We start from the raw sequence: 27,914 nt of genomic DNA on the forward strand, positions 1-27,914 counted from the left end.
CAAAGGCCACAATCATCTTCAATGCTAGAAGTCAGGACATGTGCCTATAAGTTATCAGTAATTAGAGGTCAGAAACTTCTTGCTAATTATGTGAATTATATTGTATAAAAAAGATTTGTTTAGTCAGATGCATTTATTAATTCAGCTACATTTCATCTCTAAATACAATCCTCTCTGTCCTGTAAATATCAAGCGTGGGTGCAAACGGCCAGTATAGGAGAATAACAGTATCTACCCTTCAAGTCTCTCTCTCTCTCTCTCTCTCTCATATGCTACGTAGATGCGCACATATTTGATGTTTGTCTCAACGAGCAGTAGAAGCATGCATATTGAAACATCTATTAACAAGAAGAAACAGTACTTAAGCGTATCCAGATCCTAAGATTGTTCAGATTGTTAATTTTTAAGCAGTACGAAGAGGCAAAACAATTGACAAACCACCGGTGACTTTGCTAAACTACAATAATGCACCTTTCAGATTTCAGGGCTGCCAAAATAGAATATAAATGGCCTCTGAAGAACAAGCTCTGTATGGAGCAACGATGTAAGATATGAATGCTACAACCATTCAAACGATTAAAGATCCTTTCGCATGAGATGAGGCAACATCGGTCATTGAAGATGCATGCACTCACAAAAAGAATTGCAGTATCAACGGCACGTATTCTGAGCATAAGCAATCATAACCATGCGGAGTTATGCCCACCATCAAGCAACTTTGTATGAGTTCGATCCACAAATTTCAGCAACTAACTCTAATTGCAGGTTTGGAATATATTTCCTTCACCGTAAGTGATTAGCGGCCCTAGTTGGTGGCCAAGAGTTGTTCTCCTGTGTCAAACTTGACTCCCAGCTTTGTTGATCAAGTGCCCCGTAATAGCTATAAAAACCCCCAACACCGCACCAGCAAAAACCTGAGTAATGTTTAGCAATATGATAGCTGAATTCAGCACTAGTTTCTCCAAACAATGTATCATATTAAAATATCAAGGTCACAATATATGAAATGCTTACTAAACATATCAAACTTCTGACCAGTTTTTTCAAACTTGGGTCATCGTTGAAGGCATGCATCGTAGAATAACCTGAGCTACTTCTCAACAATCTACCCAAAGCAATGCTACCATATCAGAGTTTTTAGGTTATGGTATTCAAAATCCTTGATACACATATTCAAACTTTCTAATTAGTTTTCAAACGCATATGTTATTGAGCAGCCCAAACTCTTTCTACTTTAAAAGGAGAGTTTACCAACAGTCTACCCAATCAACGAGATTCAAACAGTGAGAAGCAACATAAATATGAATTGTTGGGAAAAAACATACAGGCTGCAGAAAAGAAGCCCAAGAATGCAAGTTACTCTTTCAATAAGAAGTTACTTTTAGGCAAACAGTAAATAATGAACAAATGCCAGATGCATGAATCACAGTCCAAGTACTAGCTTTAAATAGCCTCACATTTCTCTCCATGATTCCCATCACATGAGGAACTCATATTCGGAAATTCTCAAGCATTACATTTCCTTAGGCCCAGAACTCTGGGCCAAGATCCAAGAAAAGCCGGACTCAAAAACAGAATCAGGTGCCCAAGAACACCATAATGCTATCCAGTACAGACATGTAAAACTCAGAATGCAAAAGATCTATGCCAACATTTTATCCTAGATGAAGCACAACACTTGCACTTCCACCAAAATCCCTATTTCATTATTTATACAAACTGCTTAGAATAATAATCTAGAAATTGATTTATTATATCTAGCAGCGGAAAAAAAAGGATTGCAACTTATATATGCAAGAATGCTTGGGAATGGGATAGACACTTCGGTACCTAAACATATCATCACTTGCTAGCACTCCTGCTTATGTTTAGCGAGTATCATGCCTATGCTAGGCTATGTGACACTTGTGTGCCTATGATGGCACTTTAACCATAAAAAAGTTACAAAAAGATTAATCTGATGCATGATTCAAAGAATGCCCTCAAGACCAGTACCTTGACAACAATTTCATAATGACTAATGATGAAGGCATCTGGTTTCGACTTGGTAAGACTATGGAGACTATAGAATGCTCCTTGGTACCTTTGATTCTGATAGTGTATAAAAACATACTGCAAGCACTATGAAATCATATGATTTGTTTGATTGGATCAAATTCCGGGTGGGCGAGTGAGTGATACAATCTATTTTGTGGAGGTTAGAATATCTCATTTCCTTGGATTAAGTTCAGATTCTCTTGATTTTGTATCGAATCTTTGTTATTGGTTCAGCTTAATCTCTTTGACAATTGCTGGCTCATGGGGCCCCTGGTACCATATTAAAACATAATCTATACACTAGGTAAGAGACAGGCATTTTGAATTTTGAAATTATTTTGTCAAACTTTCCTTCGAAAAGTGCCCTTAGACTTTTGCCAAACTTATCAATCTTTCTCCCATCAAATCTTAGCAAAGACAGAAAGCTAGCCAATTGGAAAACTCAGATTTTCTGTCTACATACACTGATTTTTAAATAGATGTGTCAATATTTTCGGGCCAGAGAAAGAAGAAAATGACCAAAGAGGAATATTACTTACAAAATTTGTGTGCTTAATTCTGTCACAATGCACTCCTAGTCTCAAAAAAAAAAGCGTGCATGTATCGATGTCTGTGCAAATGTGAACTAGATATGAGCCTATGGTGCATCATTAGATAATCTTCAGAAAGAAAGCTTAAGGCATAAGATCAAACCTGAGGAGGGGTATGGCCTAGAAGTTCCCGCAATGGTCTGGTGTCAGCAAGAGGATGTTCAGCTGGAAGTTCATATACAATTTGATTCAGCACCTGAAACTACTAGGGTGAGGATGATGGCCATGGAGTAAAGAACCAGCATACTTGGCACTCACTGGAAACTGCCATTATAATTGACTTACAAAACTTTCATAGTATAGAAACAGAAGTAAAATATAAGAAGCTGAAGCCAAAAAGGTCTGGTTGTTGGAGCATCACTCAAAAATTTATAAGTAGAAATCTTAGTTAGTTGTTCCATGGTTATCCTACTTGTTATATATTAATCACTTAATGAAGAACAGCAGACATGTCTTTAATCTAATAAAATCACGTTTTTCCTACTGAAATTATGAGGATTCATTAAAAATCACAACCCTCCACTAAATAGCTGAAACATAAATTAAAATATTGAGAAATTATTTCCTTATTTGTCATGTTGCCTCATTTGTATTTTCCTTACAAATGTTTCATAAAACGTAGCTGCCTATTATTTGTATATTATATGTTGCCACTATTCTAGGGAAACTTTGTCTTTTGATGATGTTCAACCAATAGAATCTAAAAAATTGGCATGAAAAGGCCAACCAAGAGTTGGTTTATGCCTTTTACAAGTTAACATGCAAGAGGAATCATCATTAAACCCTATGTGGAAACATTATCTGGGATAAAAAGGTATTAGTATTTGATTGCCATTGAAATTCATCATAACTTTTCTAGTATTCACATACTTTACAGCTCAGTTTTGCCGTTGTCATTTTCCAAACTGGATGTGACAGATGGTTAGCGCAATCAATCAACTTATATTAAGCTATGACTGTTATGATGACAATTAATTTATAAGAGCGATGTGTCTTTCCAATAATGGTCAAATTCATGAAAGACTACCGAAGGTGAGATGCAAAAAGCAAACCTCTGCCTGCCTTCCAGCATGTAATCTAACACCCAAAGCATCGTACATCACCTGCCAAAGAGTGTTCTGTTAGAAATCTTTATTGTGGAAATGTGTTACTAGCAAGACAGCAAGTAACCAAATATAATCATGATATAATACTTTTAGCATCACATGAACAATATAAAATTTCAGAGCACAAATGCCAAGATATCAGATAATCATCTTTGCATCCTCATCCTTCTATCCTTTTGGCTGAGGCAGGGAGATGGTGACAGTTCACTCTTTTGCAGAAGGCTGGACTGTACGGCATGGAGAAGCAGGGAACAAAAAGGAAAGAGGAGGAAAAGAATGATAAAAGAGAAGGAAAGACTTAAAGAAGGATCAGCCAACCATGCCCGCCAACCCCTTCCTACATCCTAATTGACCAAAGAGTTATCACGTTTTTAATTATTTATCTTATCCAGTTGGATTTTTATGAATATGTTCGATGACTGTAGAATTAGTTTTTGAATCTTATCATGTTATAGAATAAGAAAATGCAAGGTGCAAAATGAGATTTTGTTGAAATTGCACGGAAGTTTCTAAGTTTTCTACCCTTCTTCCTTCTCCCACTACTGGAATATTTGGCAATCTTTGTTGACCCAGGGTTCATTTTTCCAGATCACCGCGGCATTCCCAATTGCTAGAATTTCAAGCAAACAGATGAGAATTTTCAGCCATTTATAAAGAAACTCGTATCTGTCTTAAATATTCAGACGTATGGGTTCCATGTAAAATCCAACAAAGAGCTCTACCACATCAAAAAATGGCACTATGATCTACCTGAATATGAAATATGAGATAACTTAACTAAAAATACCAAGTAAAGAAAACAAGAGCATGAACAACAAATGCTCACTAACTGATTTTCTGCAAATAAACTGAATTTAGAAGAACCTATGAATGTTAGCTTATGATAAGACAAATTAGCAATCACTGCTAATAACTTGTGCCACACCCTTGTGAATTTCAAATGCCATCAATGGCATCTACTATCAATGAAAACGATCGAAACATTGGACTGCAAATAGTCCCAGGGAACCAAATCCTCAGAACCTGTAGAGGTTGCTAGCAGTCCATTACACCAAATGCCAAACATACACTGTAGAATGCATTCTACACAGGTCCAGGCTGCCAAATAGGTTGTGTCAACCAAAGATTGCCCCAATCTAGATCAACACAATTTTGCTGAGTTAATATATGAATCATTGCATGCCTATGATACATTTCTTTACTTCTATCAACCCTAAAATTAGATACGTCTTAATTAATCACTTGATTTCAGCTTCTAGTTTTTGCCCTCAAAAAAAAAAATCAGCTTCTAGTTTCAAATCTAAACCTATTATTGAATATTCTCACTATTTTCTACCAGACCCTTATTCGAATGATCTCTTCCTTACCTAAAAGAACATCATATATGTTTTTTCCATTAGAAACTTCCATGTCCCACTAGCTCCTCCTCCCTCAAAAGTTGCTAATTCTCTACCCTCCCAATTCCCTTCAAAATTTTAATTATTTAACCTTGATCAATTACTTGCCTAGTAATAGGTGGCCTGACTTATACCAATCAATGACAAAATTACTTTGTACAAGCAAATTATAAGTTTATGACTACAATTTCCTTAATATCATGCAAACCTGTTATTTTAAGAATAGGTCGATAAAAGCAAAGTAAAAGCAAGGGATGAGGTTTCTTAAAGATTCCAATAATATCATGCCAAAAGCATGCCATACCCACTGAGTTAGGAAACAAATGGCATGCCACTGTCTGTTATCTATGCTGCTGTATGAAAAAAAGCAGTCATATATCTTACCAACTCTCCAACTCCAACTTACAGAGTGTGCTTTCACCTTGTCCTTTCTCTTTCCTCTACCACATCCATCAGATGTTCCCTTTTAGTTAGACACGTTGCATGTCATGGAATCATGGCAACCAATAAAATCATCCATGAGCCTTGCACATGCCTAACTCTCAAATTAATCAACATGTTTACTATCGATAGATGCTCATGATGAGCTTCAGAATCAGAATTAGGAAAGAGAATAGGCTGCTAGTAAAAAGCTGCATAGGTGATCGTGAAGATTTGAGACACAAATAAGAAGAAGTAAGTGGCTTACAACACCCGCTAATATCATGGCAGTTGCAAATGTAGAAGCACCAAAGCCCTCTTGGAAACCAATAGCGGCAGCAAGTGCGGTGACTGTGGCTGAATGGGAAGATGGCATCCCACCGGATCCAACGAGTTGCTTAGCATCCCATCGATTTTCCTTGTACCTGCAGATTTAAGACAAAATAAATTGTTAGCACAGTTGGCTTATCATCAATATGCAATTGGCGACACCTAGAAAACCCAAACCCTCATCTCAAGATGCACACAGAGAGAGAGAGAGAGGAGAAAAACGTACTATCATCTCCCAATGATGCAACAAGTTGAGCTATCTGCTTTAATATTCAAGTTTCAGAAGGAAGACGGAAAGCAAACAATGCCCAAGAGAAATTTGTTTACCATTTTATTGTACCATATTTTTGTTCTTTGCTCTCTCTGTGCACAAAGGCTATGATCAAAGACAATTAAGAATTGAAGCATGTATAAATATACTAGGTGTAAACAGCGAAGAAGCAAACTGCACGAAAACAGGAGCATCCTTAATCCTGTAGGTAGCAGCAAGCTAAAGAACACCACAAACCTCCACATTTTTTCCTTTAAATATCTTTTGTTTTACTTCAGAATACTTGGAATTCTTGAATGTCTTCATTTGCCAACAATTTTTAAGCTTAATTGCACGAATTCTTGAATGTCTTTCACTTGCCAATGATTTTTAAGCTAATTCAAGATTCCAGTTCCCATAATTAGTTTAGATTGCTTGAGATAATTATGGGATTCTAGATCCCGTGACTAGTTCCGATGGGATTTGTTCTACTTAAGTTAGGGATGGCAACGAGTCAGATAGGCCATTACCTATACCCATCTTGTACTTGCCTCGGGGCGGGGCGGTGTAGGTTGAACATATCGGGTTGGGTATAGCTTAAAAATCATTTTCTTTTTTGCATGTGTGTATATATATATATATATATATATATATATATTTGCCTTGGAGAGGGATTTTTTGTGAAGAGTTATATATATCCATGTCGGGTTTGGGCGGGGGTTGTACTATTACCCGCACCTGCCTACAAATCTGCTGTGGGATGGGTATAACCCACCTCACTAGGGTCGGTCAAGTCGTAATTAGTGGAGACTATTTGAGCAAACTACAGAATTTGGGACCTCTTTATATAATGACTCCCGGTTTTAATCAATCACCCCAGTTAGCTCATACCTTGCTCACAGAGAAGCAAATAGGAAGACTGGAAAATTTATGAGGGAATTGTCCCCAACAAAAATTCAGGGTAGAAAAATTCCAACAAAGAAAATGAGTCCAACTGAATAGCGTTCATTAAGATGTCAGAGGGTTCATATCCACGATGAGAATAATTACAAGAAAACAAAACAATGTTCTAAAAAAAAATAAAATGATTCCCATCAAAAAAATAACAAGCAGCCCAAAGATTCAATTTTTCTTTCAAGAATCATTACTTCGGTACGAGATATGCAAGCAAGCCAAAGGTCAAAAAAGATTTTTTTCATTCGCTTTCTATGTTTCTCTTCTTCAAATAAACAAATACGTGATCGACATGTCGTGACTAAAAAAAAATCGAATATGGATGCAAGGTTTCTCAACAAAAACAAATCCGCAAGTAGTGCCACAACAAAATATGAACAAAGATTCAAACTTTACGTTCGGATCAAACAAAATTCGGAGATCTTGGGCCAATTCCGACGATTTCTAAAAGGCATTACAAAAAAGAGAAAATTTTCTCATGGACATGGGGGAGTGAAGGGAAGGGAAGGGGTACCAGGTGGTAAGGAGCTTGGCGGACTGAGCGACAGCGAAGGCGACGACAGCCGAGACAAGAGGATAATTGTGGAAGGCGGAATAGAAGGAGAAGGTGGGAGAAGAGGAGGCGGCGTCCGAGGTGGAAGCCCTGGCGGCGTCCATCCCCTTCTGCTCTTCTCTTCCGATCCTCTCTCTCACTCTCGCTCTCCAATCTCTCTCCCCACCTCCCTTCCTCCCCTGTTCTTCCTCTGTCTCTCTCGCTCTCTCCTCTGCTTTGTTTTCCCTACAAAATCTTAATCAAGATCGAGAGAGAGGGAGTGAGGGAGAGAAGGGGCGGGAGGGGACTCATTCTTCAACGAAATGGCCAAACTTTCGGCGCTTGGCTAAACGGTATCATACTGGTCAACGGGAATATTTATCACTTCTTGTCGGGATCTATTTTGTCACTCCTAGGGCTCGTTTGGTTCGCGGGAAAAGAAGGGGGGAAAGTGTGGTCAACGGAAAAGTAATGAGATGCCTCTTGTTTGGTTGGAGTTTTTAAAGAAGAGAGAAGGGAAAGTTGTATTCCCATGGGAATGTGATTCCCACATTTCATGGGAAAGTCTTTCCCATGAGAAACATGGGAAAGTTACTTTCCCATGAGGCGGGAATCACTTCATTTTTACTTTTTCCCAAAAAGTCCCTTCAGTATTAAAGAAGCATTAAAGAGGCATTAAAAACCTAATTTTTATTAAGGGCATAATAGGAATTATATATAACTTTCCTAGGAAAGTGGATGGCCAACCAAACATAAGCACCTTGGAAATTTGTCACTTTCCCATGGTCAACCAAACATGCCAAAAATACTTTCCTAGGCATCCTCTTCCTAGGAATTTGTTTCCCAGGAATCATATTCCTAGGAAGGAAAATGCTTCCCGCGAATTGGATACAGGTGAAATTAAAAATTCATCAATCAACGCTCGACCTATTTATTAAATATACTAAAAATTTATATCTAAATTTGATCTATTTATTAAATAAAATATTATTTATTTATTAAATAGATCAAATCAGGCTATTAAACATGTTAGTTGAATTTTAAACTAATTAAATGGATTTAAATGAGTTAAACAGATTAAATAGATCCAATTAAATAGAACGAAATAGATTATACAGGTTTTAAATAAGTTAAATAGATCTTAAATGAGTTAAATAGGCCAGATCATAATTCGATCTAATTATTAACTAGATTAAAATAAATTAAATAGGTCAAATATCTAAACTAAAATTTAATAAATATGTTTAAATAACTTAACTTGTTTATAATCTAAATTCATTTATATCAAATTCAAACTTACATAAAATGAATCATTTGCGAGTTCGGTTGACAAATCGAGTTATAAATTACCACTTTTAATTTTCATTAAAAATTTAAATTATAATTTAAAATAATGACCATTATAACATTATAATGTTATCATAATAGTAGGGCAGAAGAAGCCATTGAAATTACTTATTTAGTATTACAGATACAATATAGTTGTTATTGATATTTACATTGCTGGTTCAATAACATATTTTCAAAATTTAAAAGTTTTCAAAATTTTTCTTTTAATTTTTTTGGTACCATCCAAAAATAATTCTCTATGAAGCAAACAGTGTTTGGACAGTAGCTCTACAATTGCTCATTATATTCTACTAGAAAACAGTATAATGGTGATTAACTCCATCTCATGCACACATTGCTAGAAGTTTCTTGATCATCAAAATGCTTAAAATTAGTAGGTAAATAACCTTCTAATCTTCTAACATTTCTTGTAGAACTATCCAATCTTCAAAACAGAAGAATTTAAATGGATTGTAATTAAATACAATTATAATATTTGACCAACTATTTTTGTAAAATATACATCATCTAGTCTATTTGAGTATAATATAACCATGCACACTGAGGATGATAGTGTTATTTTGATGATTAACAAGTAATTATCAAGAGTATGTTATAAGTTAAATTGATACTTCATTTATAAGTTCATTACTCTCAGTATATTTGTGTGATTGATAATAGATACATGCTTTGTTCATTTGAATGAATTTAACCTTGAGAATGCAGCAAAGTGTGGATTGAGTCGACCCAAAGATTGTTTGAGTCGACCCCGGCACATCAAGAAATCATTTGGCACACTCCTGCAAATATGGCACAGATGAACAGTTGGTTGGGTCGACCCAAGGTAAGCATGAGTCGACCCAAACTTCAAGAACCTCAAAACATGAAGGAAATATGTTCTCTGGATTTACTGAGAGGGTCGACCCAAACAGTGGTTGAGTCGACCCAAGCTTGAGTCGACCCAAACTCTGAGAGGGTCGACCCAAAGGCAAGACAGAAAGACAGACAGAAAATGGTTCTCTGAAATTACTGAGAGGGTCGACCCAAGAAGAAGTTGAGTCGACCCAAGTGAACTTTGAGTCGACCCAAAGAAAGGATGGGTCGACCCAAGTGAAGGAAGGCTGAAATCAAAGTTTCTGTGTTCTCTGAGAGGGTCGACCCAAGGAATGTTTGAGTCGACCCAAGGCAAAGTTGGGTCGACCCAAGGACAGGTTGAGCCGACCCAAACACGGGCTGAACAGTAACGGCTAGTTCTGCAGATGTACTTTTTGTCCTTCCCAAGGTCAGTAACGGCTAGTTTTTGAATTCTAACCATTGGGGCTTGACCAAAGAAGGTGGGAAGCTATTTAAAGGGGCACTATTCATCAGAGAGAACAACTTTTGAAAGATATATCAAAGAGTACTCAAGAACAAAAAAAGTGCCCTAATCTTCTTCATCAAGAGCTTCATTCAAGAATCAAAGAAAGGGATTGAGCAGATTCAAAGAGGCATCAAGAGCTTCATCCCCCCTTGAAGAGTGAAGCATCCTTGACAAAGAAGAGCAAAGCCACTTCAAAGCGATAAATACTTTCTAACTCTTCTTTGTAGTTTATATTGTTTCATATGCTCATTTAGGAGTTTGAATCTTTTCTTTTTGTTTGTCAAACACTTTGTAAAGGTTCGTTGGTTAGCCCGCAAAACCAACAAAGGTTTTTGGTGAACCCGGAAAACCAAAGTGTAAAGGTTCGTTGGTGAGCCCGCAAAACCAACAAAGGTTTTTGGTGAACCCGGAAAACCAAAGTGTATAGGTTCGTTGGTGAGCCCGTAAAACCAACAAAGGTTTTTGGATTGTGAGCCCGGAAAACAATCCAACTGTAATCCGCGGAATTATAGTGAATTCCCAAGGGGACGCTTGGGGAGTGGACGTAGGTGCTAAGGAGAGCACCGAACCACTATATATTGTTGTGTTTGTGTTGTGCTTGTGCTTACGTTTATTCTTGCATCATCTTCTATCTTTGCACTAGTTTAAATCATTCAAATAGTTTAAGGAAGCATCCACCTTACTTAATTAAGAAAACGTTTAAAGCACCAAAATTTAGAAGAAACCAATTCACCCCCCCCTCTTGGCTTGTCACCTTGGGCAACAAGTGGTATCAGAGCAAGGTGCTCTAATGGTACTTATTGATCTCACAATCAAGAGTTAAAGATCATGACAACCCAAGTGGGATGTGCAATGAGTGAGGGGCAATCCACAAATAGACCACCTCTATTTAATGGCACAAACTACACATATTGGAAAGCTAGAATGAGGATATTCATTCAAGCTTCGGACTATGAACTGTGGCAAATCATCACTAGAGGACCTCACACACCCACACTTAACATAGAGGGCACTATCATACCCAAACCAGAAATGGATTGGAATGAAAATGATAGAAGATTAGCACAGTTAAATGCAAAAGCTGTAAATATACTTTACTGCTCTTTAGATGTAAATGAATTTAATAGAATATCCACTTGCACCACTGCCAAAGAAATTTGGGATAGACTTGAGGTCACACATGAAGGGACCAATCAAGTTAAGGAGTCTAAGATAAACATATTAGTACACAAGTATGAACTGTTTAAAATGGAATCTACTGAGTCAATAACTGATATGTTTACTCGTTTCACTGACATTATAAATGGGCTTAAGAGTTTAGGAAAGTCTTATTCTAATTCTGATTTGGTGCGAAAAATTCTCAGGTCTCTACCAAGGAATTGGAAGGCCAAGGTAACCGCTATTCAAGAAGCAAAGGACCTCAACACACTGCAGTTAGAGGAGCTTCTAGGATCTCTCATGACCCATGAGTTGACAATGAGGCAAAACTCAGAAGATGAGGTCAAAAGAAGAAAGCCCATTGCCCTAAAGACTACTACCCCTAAACAACTAACTGAATCGGAAGATTCAGATGATGATGAAGAAATCGATGAAGAAGGGATGGCTGTGCTTGGGAGAAGATTCAGAAAATTCATGAGAGGTAAGAATAGGTTCCATAAAAAGAAACCCTTTCTTAAAGGTAATTCAAGCAAAGAAAAGGGTAAGGACAAGGAAAAGGAAAAAGAGACTCCCATTTGCTATGAGTGTAACAAACCCGGGCATTATAAGATAGATTGCCCAGATTTGAAATGGATGGCAAGAAAGTTGAAAAAGAAGAATTTCATGGCCGATTGGAGTGAAAGTGAGGAATCAAGTTCGGAGGAGGAAGATCATCAAGAGACGGCACAAATGTGTCATATGGCCAATGACGATGAGGTAGATTCTGAACTTGACTGTGATTTTACTGTGGATGAATTACATGATGCATTCTTAGAACTCATGGAAGAACATAAGAAAGTAATTAATAAAAATAAAGCTCTAAAAGAAGAAAATCAATCTCTCATTAAAGATAAGTTAAAATTGTCTCATAACTGTGAAACATTAAGTAGGAAACTTGCAAATGAAACCAAGAATCTAATTGCTGAAAATATCAAGCTAAAAAAAGATGCTGAAAAATATAAAACTTTGGTAGATAAATTTACTCTTAGTTCTACCAAATTAAATTTGATTCTTGATAGCCAAAAAGCTGTATATGATAAGGCCGGTTTAGGATATAGAACAAATAGGAAACAAAAATTATTAAAGAATATTTTTGTAAAAGCTAAAAGTGAAAATATTACTTGTTATTGTTGCAATAAGTTAGGACATAGAGCATATGAATGTAACTTTAGAAAATCTAATCAAAACAAATTAAGTAATAATCAAAAGATTAAATTCAAGAAAGTTTGGGTTCCAAAAGGAACATGGAGCACTAACCCTAAAGGACCCAACTTAGTTTGGGTACCTAAAGTTTCTTCTTGATCTTGATTGCAGGTGTGTCTTGCAGCTGATAAAATGGAAAAACGATGGTATCTAGATAGCGGCTGTTCAAGACACATGACCGGTGACGAAGATCAATTTGTCACCTTGGAACCAAAGAAAGGTGGAGTAGTAACCTATGGAGACAATGGTAAAGGATATATCATTGGAAAGGATAAAATTTTCATTGCTCCATCTATTTTTATAGAAAATGTCTTATTAGTTAAGGGTTTGAAACATAACCTTCTTAGCATAAGTCAATTTTGTGATAAAGGGTTTAAAGTTACATTTGAAGCATCTGTATGCATAATCACTAATCCTAAAGATAATAGTATTGTACTTGTAGGACAAAGGCAAAGAAATATTTACTTAGTAGATCTTCATGAGTTAGGCAAGAAAAATGGTTTATGCTTAGTTACTAATGAAGAAAAGAAAATTGAAACTAGTTGGCTTTGGCATCGAAGATTAGGACATGCTAGTATGGAATTAATATCAAAACTAGTTAAGAAGGAATTAATAAAGGATGTGCCAAAACTGATCTTTGAAAAGGACAAAATATGTGGACCATGTTCATTGGAAAAACAAACTAAGTCATCTTTCAAATCAAAGAATGTAGTATCAACAACTAGACCATTTGAACTCATACACATGGATTTATTTGGACCTACTAGAACTACAAGTCTAGGAGGAAAGAAATATGAACTAGTTATTGTTGATGACTTTTCGAGGTATACATGGGTTTCATTTTTGGCACATAAGAATGAAGCATTTTCAGAATTTTTGAAACTATATAATAATATCATAAATGAAAAGAAACTCACCTTAGTAGCAATTCGAAGTGATCATGGTACGGAATTTGAAAATCAACACTTTGAAGAATTTTGCACTAAAAATGGAATATCACATCAATTTTCAGCACCTAGAACGCCTCAACAAAATGGGGTTGTTGAAAGGAAAAATAGGACATTGGCAGAAATGGCACGCACAATGTTGTGTGAGTCAAGTCTTCCAAAGTACTTTTGGGCTGAAGCTATAAACACCTCTTGCCATATTCTGAATCGAGTTTTAATACGACCAATAACTAAGAAAACTCCTTATGAACTTTGGAAGAATAAGAAACCAACTGCTAAATATCTTAAAGTTTTTGGATGTAGATGTTTTATCTTAAACAATGGCAAGGAGGATCTAAGTAAATTTGATGCCAAGTCAGATGAAGGTATCTTCTTAGGATACTCCACATCTAGCAAGGCATACAGAGTATTCAATAAAAGAACCTTAGTAGTGGAAGAGTCAGTCAATATTATATTTGATGAGTCTGATAGTGAGTCTACTAGGAAAGAAAATTTTGTTGATGATGATACAGGAATTATCGAATTTGAAAAGTTGAATATTGATGACGTGCCAAATCAAGATAAGGGAGATGATTGCGTGCCACCACAACCCCAAGACGTGCCAAAAGAATGGAGGTATGCACATGGACATCCTAAAGACTTAATCATTGGTGATCCATCTCAAGGGGTAAGAACTCGATCATCTCTTAGAAATTTAAATGATTATCTTTCTTTTGTTTCACAATTAGAACCTAAGACTTATGAAGAAGCTGAAAAAGATACTAATTGGATAAATGCCATGCAAGAAGAATTAAATCAATTCAAAAGAAGTAATGTATGGACATTAACTGAAAGACCGAAACATAATTCAGTAATTGGAACAAAATGGATATTTAGAAATAAATTAGATGAAAATGGATTAGTTATAAGAAATAAGGCTAGACTTATAGCTAAGGGATACAATCAAGAAGAAGGAATAGATTTTGATGAAACATTTGCTCCCGTAGCTAGATTAGAGGCTATTAGATTACTTCTAGCATTTGCATGTTTCATGGATTTCAAATTATATCAAATGGATGTGAAGAGTGCATTCTTAAATGGTATTATTGAGGAGGAAGTATATGTAGAACAACCTCCAGGATTTGAGAATCATGAATTGCCAAATCATGTGTTTAAACTGCATAAGGCATTATATGGATTAAAGCAAGTACCTAGGGCTTGGTATGATCGTTTAAGTAAATTTCTGCTTGATAATGACTTTAGTAGAGGAAATGTAGATAAAACTCTATTTCTCAAAAGAAAGGACAAGAATCTGTTAGTGGTACAAATATATGTAGATGACATAATCTTTGGTGCCACTAATGATACTCTGTGCAAAGAATTTGCTGATTTAATGCATGGAGAATTTGAAATGAGTCTAATGGGAGAACTAAGCTTCTTTCTAGGTTTACAAATCAAACAAACTAAAGAAGGCATTTTCATTCATCAAACTAAGTATACAAAGGAAATACTAAAGAAGTTTGGGAATGAAAATCATAAGGGAGTAGGTACTCCAATGAATCCTACTAGTAAGCTAGACAAAGATGAAAAAGGGAAGAGCATTGATATTAAGCTCTATAGAGGACTAATTGGATCTTTGCTCTACCTTACTGCTAGTAGACCCGACATCGTATTTAGTGTAGGGATATGTGCTAGATACCAATCGGATCCTAAGGAGTCACATTTAAGTGCTGTTAAGAGAATCCTTAGATATTTAAGAGGAACTACCACTATTGGATTATGGTACTCGAGAGACTCCTGTCTAGATTTGCTTGCATATTCAGATGCTGATTTTGCCGGATGCAAATTAGATAGGAAGAACACAAGTGGCACATGTCAATTCTTAGGAAATAACTTAGTATCATGGTTTAGTAAAAAGCAGAATTCAGTGGCACTGTCCACAGCTGAAGCTGAATATATAGCTGCTGGTAGTTGTTGTGCTCAAGTATTATGGCTTAAACAACAACTAGAGGACTATGGAGTTAAACTAGATAATATTCCTATTAAGTGTGATAATACTAGTGCTATCAATCTTACTAAAAATCCAGTTCAGCACTCTAAAGCCAAACACATAGAAATAAGGTACCATTTTATTAGGGATCATGTGCAAAATGGAAATGTATGTATTGAGCATATATGCACTGAAAAACAATTAGCCGACATATTTACAAAACCATTGAGTGAAGATAGATTCTGCATGCTAAGGAGGGAATTAGGCATATGTGATCCTTTTTATTGAAGAGATATAAAAGGGAGCTAGTAGTCTCATGATACATTCCTCTAATTTCAAAAATCCCATGAAACATGAGTCAAATTTGTTATCTATAGATTCCCTACTCATGTATCATTGTCCCAGAGAGAATTTATAAGGATTGGAAGCAAGAAAAATTTTTAGAAGCAAAAAGGAAGAGAAAAGAAAATTTCTGCACTTGGGTCGACCCAACCCAGAACATGGGTCGACCCAACGTTGAGTCGACCCAAGAAAAATCTTGAGTCGACCCAACGTCGGGACCCCACTGTTATAAGGGGGCCCGAGAGCATTTCTAGGGCACTATTTGGCCTTTGTCTTCTTCCGAAAAACCTACCCCCCACTCTCCAATCTCCACTAAACTCCTCCAAACAGTAGATTTCCTAAAGATCTTGGAGAAATGGGACCCAAACGAGCCGTGGCCAAGAGATCCGGAAGAGTGACTTGGATCCAACGGGAGGAAAGGCAACCTACCGAGCCATCTCCCGTGTCTCCACGACGTGAGGCACGTGCGGAGGCCCCTCCTCCTCCTTCCCCCTCAGTGATTCTTGCTAGATTTGCGGGGAGGCCGGTTACAACGGGGAGAAGGATCCATTCCGAGTTTTTCAATCAAGAAGGGTTTCGAATTTGGGAATGGATCCAAAGACAAGGTTGGGAGTATCTTTGCTCCCTAGATGTGGTAATCTACCCCGGTTTGGTACAAGAGTTCTATGCCTTCCTCAAGACTGGTTTGGGAGGGCTTGTTTCAGAAGTTCGAGGGGTTCGAATCCGAGTATCCGAGGAGAGCTTGAGTGAGCTACTTCATCTACCCTGCATAGGAGCCACTCCGGAAAGGCCAGAAAACAAAATGAGAGCTCTACAATTGATCATGGAAAATGAGAACTTCGATTTCTCCACGAAGGTAATAGCTAGTTCTCTTTCCGCTGAAATGAGATTACTGCTCAATATGATCAATAGGATTTTGTTTCCAAAGACCGGGAGATTCGATCTCATCACTGAGCGAGATCTAGCAGTGATGGAGTGTATGATTCGAGGGACTCCCCTAAATCTTCCGGCTATGATATTGAGACAGATGAGGAAGGTAATGTGCAGCAACAGGGTATCACTACCTTATGGTATGATACTCACTTTGATATTTAGACAGCACGGTTTACCTCTCGAGGAGGAGGCATCCAAGAGTCTGCATCACACTGACACGTACACTGCACGGACACTTATACGCATGGGATATGAGAAAGTGAACGGGCAGTGGATTCACACAGGTGCAGGCATTCAGGGTGAGGCACCAGAGGGAGATGCACCAGAGGATGAGGATGAGGAGCATATGGATCATCCTACTGCACCCTCCGAGGCTGGACCATCGTCATCCGTTCCTCCGACAGATACGGATGACTTCTGGAGCAGGATGACTGAGCTCATGTCAGCTCAGGCGAGGACTATCACTGACGGGCTGACGAGCCGATTGGACGCCCGGTTGGATGTCATGTCTGCTGAGATCAGTGATCTGTGATCTGAGGCAGCAGATTGGAGCACTCCGGAGAGAGAGAGAGACACATGGACCATCTGTGCCACAGGCTGCTGAGTCAGAGATATCGGCACAGAGTCATCCAGCTCGTCGTGCTCCACGCCAGACACAGTCTCACCAGGCTCGACCTCCCCTCGCCACGTATACTAGGAGGATGAGGACTAGATCCCAGCCATTGGATTCTCCCTAGGTTGATCTTAGCATCTATGTTTAGAGCCTAGGCTAGATATCTAGTTCTCACATGTATCTTGCTTTTCTCATATGTATCTTGCTTTCTCTCATGTATCTTTAAATCTTGATTAAGGAACATTGTATCTGTTTTTGTTTTTAATGTATGAAAATGTTCCTATTTTGATCAATGAAGATTGAAGTTTATGGTATATTGCATGTTTCCCATGTATCTTTTTGATGATAACAAAAAGGGGGAGAAGAAAAGAAAGAGTATTTAATTTGAGAAGTAAAGAAAGAGTATTAATTTTGGGAGAAGTAAAGATATTGTTTAGAGAGTAAACAAAGTAACAAAAAGGGGAGAAGTAAAGATGTCTTAAGAGTAAGTAAAGCAAGCTAAAGAAAGGATTATGTAAAGAAAGAGAAATAAGAACTTATGCAAGAAAAGAGAAATAAATGGGCAAACAAATTGAAAATCATATAAGAAAGCTTATACATCTAAGGGGGAGCAATTTGTAATAATGAAATTGATTAAATCAAAAATTTCTATCAAATTTCAGAATTTGGCACATATAAATTCAGAATTTGGCACGCACCTCTCGCACCCCGATACATAAGCTGAAACTCATATTTTATCTCAAATTTTTAAAGTTTCATCACTAATGAATTATAAATGAAAGGGGGAGCAATTCAAAGAGTCAAATTGGCAACATTTAAATGATATAGGGGGAGATTTCACTCTTATATATGAAAAGCTGAAATTCAGCAATTTAATCCCTTTTATAAACTGATTTTAAAGACAAGTATCAATAGGCTTATACTCTTTATTTTGTAATCATCAAAAAGGGGGAGATTGAGGATGATAGTGTTATTTTGATGATTAACAAGTAATTATCAAGAGTATGTTATAAGTTAAATTGATACTTCATTTATAAGTTCATTACTCTCAGTATATTTGTGTGATTGATAATAGATACATGCTTTGTTCATTTGAATGAATCTAACCTTGAGAATGCAGCAAAGTGTGGATTGAGTCGACCCAAAGATTGTTTGAGTCGACCCCGGCACATCAAGAAATCATTTGGCACACTCCTGCAAATATGGCACAGATGAACAGTTGGTTGGGTTGACCCAAGGTAAGCATGAGTCGACCCAAACTTCAAGAACCTCAAAACATGAAGAAAATATGTTCTCTGGATTTACTGAGAGGGTCGACCCAAACAGTGGTTGAGTCGACCCAAGCTTGAGTCGACCCAAACTCTGAGAGGGTCGACCCAAAGGCAAGACAGAAAGACAGACAGAAAATGGTTCTCTGAAATTACTGAGAGGGTCGACCCAAGAAGAAGTTGAGTCGACCCAAGTGAACTTTGAGTCGACCCAAAGAAAGGATGGGTCGACCCAAGTGAAGGAAGGCTGAAATCAAAGTTTCTGTGTTCTCTGAGAGGGTCGACCCAAGGAATGTTTGAGTCGACCCAAGGCAAAGTTGGGTCGACCCAAGGACAGGTTGAGCCGACCCAAACACGGGCTGAACAGTAACGGCTAGTTCTGCAGATGTACTTTTTGTCCTTCCCAAGGTCAGTAACGGCTAGTTTTTGAATTCTAACCATTGGGGCTTGACCAAAGAAGGTGAGAAGCTATTTAAAGGGGCACTATTCATCAGAGAGAACAACTTTTGAAAGATATATCAAAGAGTACTCAAGAACAAAAAAAGTGCCCTAATCTTCTTCATCAAGAGCTTCATTCAAGAATCAAAGAAAGGGATTGAGCAGATTCAAAGAGGCATCAAGAGCTCCATCCCCCCTTGAAGAGTGAAGCATCCTTGACAAAGAAGAGCAAAGCCACTTCAAAGCGATAAATACTTTCTAACTCTTCTTTGTAGTTTATATTGTTTCATATGCTCATTTAGGAGTTTGAATCTTTTCTTTTTGTTTGTCAAACACTTTGTAAAGGTTCGTTGGTTAGCCCGCAAAACCAACAAAGGTTTTTGGTGAACCCGGAAAACCAAAGTGTAAAGGTTCGTTGGTGAGCCCGCAAAACCAACAAAGGTTTTTGGTGAACCCGGAAAACCAAAGTGTATAGGTTCGTTGGTGAGCCCGTAAAACCAACAAAGATTTTTGGATTGTGAGCCCGGAAAACAATCCAACTGTAATCCGCGGGATTATAGTGAATTCCCAAGGGGACGCTTGGGAAGTGGACGTAGGTGCTAAGGAGAGCACCGAACCACTATATATTGTTGTGTTTGTGTTGTGCTTGTGCTTACGTTTATTCTTGCATCATCTTCTATCTTTGCACTAGTTTAAATCATTCAAATAGTTTAAGGAAGCATCCACCGCACTTAATTAAGAAAACGTTTAAAGCACCAAAATTTAGAAGAAACCAATTCACCCCCCCCTCTTGGCTTGTCACCTTGGGCAACACACACCCAACACAAGCGACTTACTTCTTCATCTGCAATTTATGAACTTTATGAACTATCATTCATTAATCGCTTTTTTTTTGCCTTTGAGAAAACTAATGCTATTTATGACATTGGAAGAAGGAGTGTGTTGTTGGCGCTAATTAGAATTAGATCCCAAAAGAATTATTATGAAAAGATATGATAGTTATTCTTATTTCATGTAGTAGTGCTGCATTTCTTTTGTTTTCTCATTTATAACTATACATGTGAAAAAATTAATAAAGGGTGGGATTATTCTTTGCCCACCATACGTCAATCATATGGATTACCATATATCTAACACTAAATATAGTTAACATGACTTAACCACGATGTTAATAACCTTCACTACTTCATAAAAGCTAGTTTAGTAAATATTCAAAATTTTGCAGACTGGCTTGCTTTCTTTGCGGCTCATCATATTGGAGATTTCTCTTAGATAGACTATGGGGCTGTGCCTATGCTTTTTGCATAGTATTTTGTTTTCTGATTTTGTTGGCTGTATCCATACCTGTCCAGTGTGAGCCACCGATGTACCAAAAAAAAAAAAAAACTATTTGCCACCTCTGTGCAAGATTGAACGCCCATCGGGGATATCGTTGCTGGCCTCGGGATGTGCTACGTTGGGTTTGTTTTTGTAATACCCATGAAAAAAAAAGAAAAAAAAAAAAGAAAGAGAGACGGGCCGGCCCGAAAAGACCGGGCCCATCCCTCTTTTTACGTTCGTGCCCTAGGCACGATCGTGGGAGGAGGCCGTTTGAGGGGTGGGGGCGGCGGCGTTGGAGAGGGCTCGCTGGAGGGCTTTGAGCGCCGGGGAGAGGCGACCAAGAGCTGGCCGGCCATGGAGAAAGCCGGAAAAGCCTTCCTCCTTCAAGAAGATCCCCACAAATCGGTGAAGAGATCTTGGACCCGTGCTTGTTTGCTCACGGATTTCCTCCTCCGATTTCTCGCCAGAAAGGTCGCCGGAACACCCATCGGACCGAGGTAAGCATGGCTCGCCCCTTTGCGCTGCATTTGCTAGATTTCTTGGGTCATGTGGGTGAGGTTTTGGCCGGTGAATCGTCGGAGAAGAGTCCGAAACAGGGTACCCCTGTTTCGGCCTCTTCTTTCCGGAGCTTGCCGCCGTCGGCCGCCGGGTTGGCCGGGACCTATGGTTTTGAGAGTGGATCGGGTCTGTGTGAGGGTCGTAGAGGGATTTCTGGGTTGATTGGTGATGGGGAGTAGTGGATCCGAGGTCTTCATCCTCGTGATCCCATTTCCTTCTCTTCGGTTGGCCGCCGGCCGGCAACGACGGTGAGATCGGAGCCATTGTGACTGCCGTCGAGTGGGGGGGGCCGAGCCACCATCAAGGTGGTCCTCGGTGATGATGGTGAGGGGGAGGGATCCGGGTCTTAGGGAAGAAGAAGAAGACAGAGGGCCTGTCTTCTAACCTCTGTCGACTTTTCTTCCCTCCCTCTCTTGGTCGGCCACCATCGCCGGCGACTGCAACAGTGGCAGCCGGCGATGGTTCGGCCAGTGGTGTTGTCGAGTTGGGGAAGGAGAGGGCACAGCCACCACGGTTGTTGCCCTTGGATCAAAAAGAATTTGAGGAAGGGAGATGTATTCCCAACCATGAAGAAAGAGGAATCATCCATTCTTTTGGTCTCTTCAATGGGACCGATCATCGTCGCGGCGTGGCTGCGGCCACAGCTGGCGACGACGTAGGCTGGTGGTACGGAGTGGGAGTCGGGCCACCCCGACTGCCCTAGATCTGGAGGGATTGAGATGTTTGGGGACCTGGTGATGGACCCCATAGTAGATGTGAATTATGGTTTAGAATATTTAAATATTAAATAATTTAGTTGTGATTTATAATTGATGTTGTAGAGGAAGAGTCGGCGGTGCCAGGAGATTTTGATCAGGGGACTCATCACCCCAGCACGTAGGTTGTGATTTGGACCGTGTTTGAGTCAGTCTACAATTTCTGTAAGAATCCCTACATCTGAGCACTTCTATGCATATATTGATTTATCGTTGGATTTATTTTACGGTTTTGTTGTTATTGCTTGTGAGTTGATATGACACATATGAGATGAATTTTTATCAACATATTTTCATTATTATGTTATTGTTTATGAGTTGATGCGGCACCTATGAGGCGTGCATGTTGTTTATAATGAAAATATTGAGATAAATTCATTTGGAAAGAAATAACATATTTTGAAAATTTATGAAAATATGAGATGTGATGGGAATGTGATTGAACATGTAAAACTAGACATGTAATATGGGTTGGACTAACCTTGTCATGAGATAGCCTCTACGAGCTTATGCGTAGGATAGCTGCCACGAGCTGATGCGTGGGATAGCCTCCACGGGCTTACGCGTGGGATAGCCTCTACGGGCTTATGCGTGGGATAGCCTCCACGAGCTTACGCGTGGGATAGCCTCTACGAGCTTATGCGTAGGATAGCCTCCACGGGCTTACGCGTGGGATAGCTGCCACGAGCTTATGCGTGGGATTTGTGCAGTCTTGGACTGGGACATGATCTTGGTTAGTCCAACGCCAGAAATGAAAAGTCTGAAAACTTGAGAATCAGAGTAATACGTGAATGGATCACATGATGTGAAAAAGGATTTGTGTATATGTACTGATTACATATATTTGTTGTTTGTTGAGCTTTTGAAATGATGAAATGATATATATATTTTGATACTTGATTATTTTATGATTTTATTGTGTGTGGCTGTTGGGATTCTTACTGGGCTGGAAAAGCTCATACTACACTTCCATTTTTTTTCAGAGGCACTGGATTCGTAGAATCTGTTGGATGGGACAAGAAGTGAGCTCGAACTGGAGTCAGATTGCTAGATAGTTAGAAGTCAATTTATCTTTTATTTATGGACATTTGAATTTATGTAATCATTCAGTACATTTTGGTTGGATTTGATTGAATTACATTAATCATTGATTTTGGTATTTATGGAAATATTGGAATTATTGGAATTGTTGTACCTTTTAGGCCTTGCATGATCTTTAGGGCACTGCTCTAGGGCTCATGCGGCCGGTCGCGTGCCGGACCCGGGTGATGGGTTCGGAGCGTGACAGAGTGGTATCAGAGCTTAAGGTTAAAGTATCCTAGGGTTTATGTTCAGGTGAGTATCAGTGGAGAATTATGATAGAAAAACTATCAGAGATTTGGTTTATAATCACTTGAGATTGTAACAAGAATAATATTATAATCTAAGGTTTAAGACCACTAGGCACTGTGGCCTTAGTGGCATTAAAGTTTGAGGTTTAAGATTATTGAAAAATGTGACCAGTTGGAATCTAAGCATATGTTTAAGATCACTAGGGATCGTGACAGAAATATATCATAGCTTAAGGCTATGATCACTTTGGACATGACAATTAAATTCAGTGCTTAAGCTGTAAGATCACTTGGCATTGTGATAAAATGTATGCATCGGTTTGGTTTTCGATGCATACGGAAGGAAAGTATAAATTGTCTTTGATCATGATAAGAGAGGTTTGACCTAAGATAAGTGTAGGTCAACAATGGCATATCGAGTATACCATGTTCAGATATTATTTAAATGATTTGAAAGTTCAAATTTGATGTGGGTTTTGATATGATCATACTTTTGGTTTTGCTGCTAATTATTAGAGTGGGATTTGTACGTTGATTTAGTATTGGAGTAAGCTAAGGAGATTTCATAATATTGAAAGGAACGTTCTTCGAAGTTGAAAATGTATGTGGATTATATCTGGTGTTGGCATGTTGGATATTGCAAATAGGTCTATTTCCTATGGATGTATTTGATTATTTTGAGGCCATAGAGTATGCATATTGATGGGAGAATTCTAATTATTTGAATTCTCATGTTTGGATCGGGCTACTGGATTTTACTTATAATTGTAGAAGACTATTTGATGTGTTAATTTAAAACTCAAGCCTAGGTTTAAGATTTGAGCAGGGATCTTTTGTCGTTGTTGATGAAGTCACTAATAAATGTCATATTGAGTAGCGACTTCGGTCATGAGATGCTTACATGAATTATCATATATAGCATTACTAATGGATGTTAAGAATCTTGGTGAAGGAAGATCTGGAGATCGATCTAGTTAAATTCTAGTGTATTGGCTCAATGACTCCTAAACCATTGAATTTGAAGTAAATCTTTTGGAAAGAAGATCAACGTAGATTGTTTAATCGAATTGCTGAGGAAATCCATGGTTAACTTATTTTAAATTAAACCTAGATATTTTGGATTCTAAGAAGGTTGTGGAGATCATGTAGTGACCTTAAACTTGACTAAAGGATTGGGGGTTAGTTATGGTAAGTATACTCTATATAAATCGAGAACAAAAAGATCTAGAGGTTTTGCTCTAGTTCTACTTGAAAATTTAAAATTTGGATTTTCTTAGTCTCGATGCAAAGTGATACTTTGGACAGAAATCATTTTGTGACTTTAGAGAATTTGATGAGTTAGATCAGAGTGCGCAGCGGAAGTGTAGTGGTTTGAGTTATTTTGAAACCGATTAGAAAAAAAAAATGATAATACCTTGATCTGAAGGGTATTATTATGGAAGACTTGAGTTAGTTTTCTAGTAGAGGGGAATGTGGTTGATTCTTTGCCTACTGGAAGTAGTTATGGGCTCTCCTATTTTTGATAATTCTAAGAAGAATTTTGGGGCATCTCAAATTTAGCGTTAACGGATTGATAGCTCTGTGATTAAGCTTGGGCCTGGAATGATTTAACATAGTTCTTCAACTTCTAGCTCTGACATTGTTAATATACCTATTTGACCAGGTTTGCGGTTTTCCTAGGATAAAGGTTGATCATTTAATCACAGGCAAAGTTAAGAAAAGAAAAATGATTATAAAACATTAAGAGCATTTGATACTAAAGATTTCTCCTATTTCTGTCAAGCCAATTATGATCTCTGGGTAGAATTAAGAGAAATTAATTTCTTTGGGATATAATTATGGCATTTTAATCCAAGGTTGGGAGTTTGGAATTCTTTTGAAGGAGATCAAAAGAACTTACTACGTGTGGTAAATAGAAAGGGTCAAGTTTTGAGATGCTGTGATTTTTGTATGTCAAAATCTTGTGAGTAGTTACTTCGAGAGGGAGACTATTTAAGATCTCAGGGATGATATGATGGATGCATATTTTTAAAGTTTGAGGCTTCAAGTAAGGTAATTTCGAGGACGAAATTTTTTAAGGGGGAGAGTATGTAATACCCATGAAAAAAAAAGAAGAAAAAAAAAAGAAAGAGAGACGGGCCGGCCCGAAAAGACCGGGCCCATCCCTCTTTTTACGATCGTGCCCTAGGCACGATCGTGGGAGGAGGTCGTTTGAGGGGTGGGGGCGGCGGCGTTGGAGAGGGCTCGCTGGAGGGCTTTGAGCGCCGGGGAGAGGCGACCAAGAGCTGGCCGGCCATGGAGAAAGCTGGAAAAGCCTTCCTCCTTCAAGAAGATCCCCACAAATCGGTGAAGAGATCTTGGACCCGTGCTTGTTTGCTCACGGATTTCCTCCTCCGATTTCTCGCCAGAAAGGTCGCCGGAACACCCATCGGACCGAGGTAAGCATGGCTCGCCCCTTTGCGCTGCATTTGCTAGATTTCTTGGGTCATGTGGGTGAGGTTTTGGCCAGTGAATCGTCGGAGAAGAGTCCGAAACAGGGTACCCCTGTTTCGGCCTCTTCTTTCCGGAGCTTGCCGCCGTCGGCCGCCGGGTTGGCTGGGACCTATGGTTTTAAGAGTGGATCGGGTCTGTGTGAGGGTCGTAGAGGGATTTCTGGGTTGATTGGTGATGGGGAGCAGTGGATCCGAGGTCTTCATCCTCGTGATCCCATTTCCTTCTCTTCGGTTGGTCGCCGGCCGGCGACGACGGTGAGATCGGAGCCATTGTGACTGCCGTCGAGTGGGGGGGCCGAGCCACCATCAAGGTGGTCCTCGGTGATGATGGTGAGGGGGAGGGATCCGGGTCTTAGGGAAGAAGAAGAAGACAGAGGGCCTGTCTTCTAACCTCTGTCGACTTTTCTTCCCTCCCTCTCTTGGCCGGCCACCATCTCCGGCGACTGCAACAGTGGCGGCCGGCGATGGTTCGGCCAGTGGTGTTGTCGAGTTGGGGAAGGAGAGGGCACAGCCACCACGGTTGTTGCCCTTGGATCAAAAAGAATTTGAAGAAGGGAGATGTATTCCCAACCATGAAGAAAGAGGAATTATCCATTCTTTTGGTCTCTTCAATGGGACCGATCATCGTCGCGGCGTGGCTACGGCCACGGCTGGCGACGACGTAGGCTGGTGGTACGGAGTGGGAGTCGGGCCACCCCGACTGCCCTAGATCTGGAGGGATTGAGATGTTTGGGGACCTGGTGATGGACCCCATAGTAGATGTGAATTATGGTTTAAAATATTTAAATATTAAATAATTTAGTTGTGATTTATAATTGATGTTGTAGAGGAAGAGTCGGCGGTGCCAGGAGATTTTGATCAGGGGACTCATCACCCCAGCACGTAGGTTGTGATTCGGACCGTGTTTGAGTCAGTCTACAATTTCTGTAAGAATCCCTACATCTGAGTACTTCTATGCATATATTGATTTATCGTTGGATTTATTTTACGGTTTTGTTGTTATTGCTTGTGAGTTGATATGACACATATGAGATGAATTTTTATCAACATATTTTCATTATTATGTTATTGTTTATGAGTTGATGCGGCACCTATGAGGCGTGCATGTTGTTTATAATGAAAATATTGAGATAAATTCATTTGGGAAGAAATAACATATTTTGAAAATTTATGAAAATATGAGATGTGATGGGAATGTGATTGAACATGTAAAACTAGACATGTAATATGGGTTGGACCAACCTTGTCATGAGATAGCCTCTACGAGCTTATGCGTAGGATAGCTGCCACGAGCTGATGCGTGGGATAGCCTCCACGGGCTTACGCGTGGGATAGCCTCTACGAGCTTATGCATAGGATAGCCTCCACGGGCTTACGCGTGGGATAGCCTCTACGAGCTTATGCGTAGGATAGCCTCCATGGGCTTACGCGTGGGATAGCTGCCACGAGCTTATGCGTGGGATTTGTGCAGTCTTGGACTGGGACATGATCTTGGTTAGTCCAACGCCAGAAATGAAAAGTCTGAAAACTTGAGAATTAGAGTAATACGTGAATGGATCACATAATGTGAAAAAGGATTTGTGTATATGTACTGATTACATATATTTGTTGTTTGTTGAGCTTTTGTAATGATGAAATGATATATATATTTTGATACTTGATTATTTTATAATTTTATTGTGTGTGGCTGTTGAGATTCTTACTGGGCTGGAAAAGCTCATACTGCACTTCCATTTTTTTTCCGAGGTACTGGATTCGTAGAATCTGTCGGATGGGACAAGAAGTGAGCTCGAACTGGAGTCAGACTGCTAGATAGTTAGAAGTCAATTTATCTTTTATTTATAAACATTTGAATTTATGTAATCATTCAGTACATTTTGGTTGGATTTGATTGAATTACATTAATCATTGATTTTGGTATTTATGGAAATATTGGAATTATTGGAATTATTGTACCTTTTAGGCCTTGCATGATCTTTAGGGCACTGCTCTAGGGCTCATGCGGCCGGTCGCGTGCCGGATCCGGGTGATGGGTTCGGGGTGTGACAGTTTTCGTGCAAGCCTTCGGGATGGAGGGGTTTCGACTGGATGAAACGGATTGGAATGCTTGAAGCGATATAACAGGACGCATGATACAATTTGTTTATGTTTTTTATTTCATAGGTATTCTATTCAAATGGAAAATATGGGTTGACGTGTTGAGCTGCTATAGGCCCATTTTATAGCTGAGCTATTAAATCGGG

At 38.9% G+C, this 27,914-nt stretch overlaps 1 protein-coding gene and 1 long non-coding RNA gene across 3 annotated transcripts; one reads left to right on the forward strand and one right to left on the reverse strand.

Moving 5' to 3' along the window:
* Nucleotides 1–361: 361 nt before the first annotated feature.
* LOC103705683 (uncharacterized membrane protein YuiD) lies at nucleotides 362–7,968 on the reverse strand. Of its 2 annotated transcripts, none has more exons than XM_008789488.3 (5): nucleotides 7,599–7,968; nucleotides 5,819–5,975; nucleotides 3,680–3,730; nucleotides 2,731–2,823; nucleotides 362–914 (listed from the first exon to the last, which is right to left on the reverse strand). In XM_008789488.3, the coding sequence occupies exons 1-5, from the start codon at nucleotides 7,739–7,741 to the stop codon at nucleotides 837–839; spliced, it is 522 nt and encodes a 173-aa protein (XP_008787710.1). In that variant the 5' UTR covers nucleotides 7,742–7,968; the 3' UTR covers nucleotides 362–836. The 2 variants fall into 2 exon arrangements, 1 of the variants encoding a protein (XP_008787710.1); XR_003385391.2 differs by having other exon boundaries at nucleotides 874–914; nucleotides 2,731–2,891.
* A 12,781-nt stretch (nucleotides 7,969–20,749) lies between these two features.
* On the forward strand, nucleotides 20,750–27,476 carry LOC120111882. The gene is made up of 3 exons (XR_005513291.1): nucleotides 20,750–21,032; nucleotides 21,915–22,013; nucleotides 27,418–27,476. It is a non-coding gene; the product is annotated as an uncharacterized LOC120111882 (long non-coding RNA).
* The last annotated feature ends 438 nt before the right edge of the window (nucleotides 27,477–27,914 follow it).

This window comes from Phoenix dactylifera, chromosome 9 (genome assembly GCF_009389715.1).
Source record: "Phoenix dactylifera cultivar Barhee BC4 chromosome 9, palm_55x_up_171113_PBpolish2nd_filt_p, whole genome shotgun sequence".
Classification (NCBI taxonomy): Eukaryota; Viridiplantae; Streptophyta; class Magnoliopsida; order Arecales; family Arecaceae; genus Phoenix; species Phoenix dactylifera.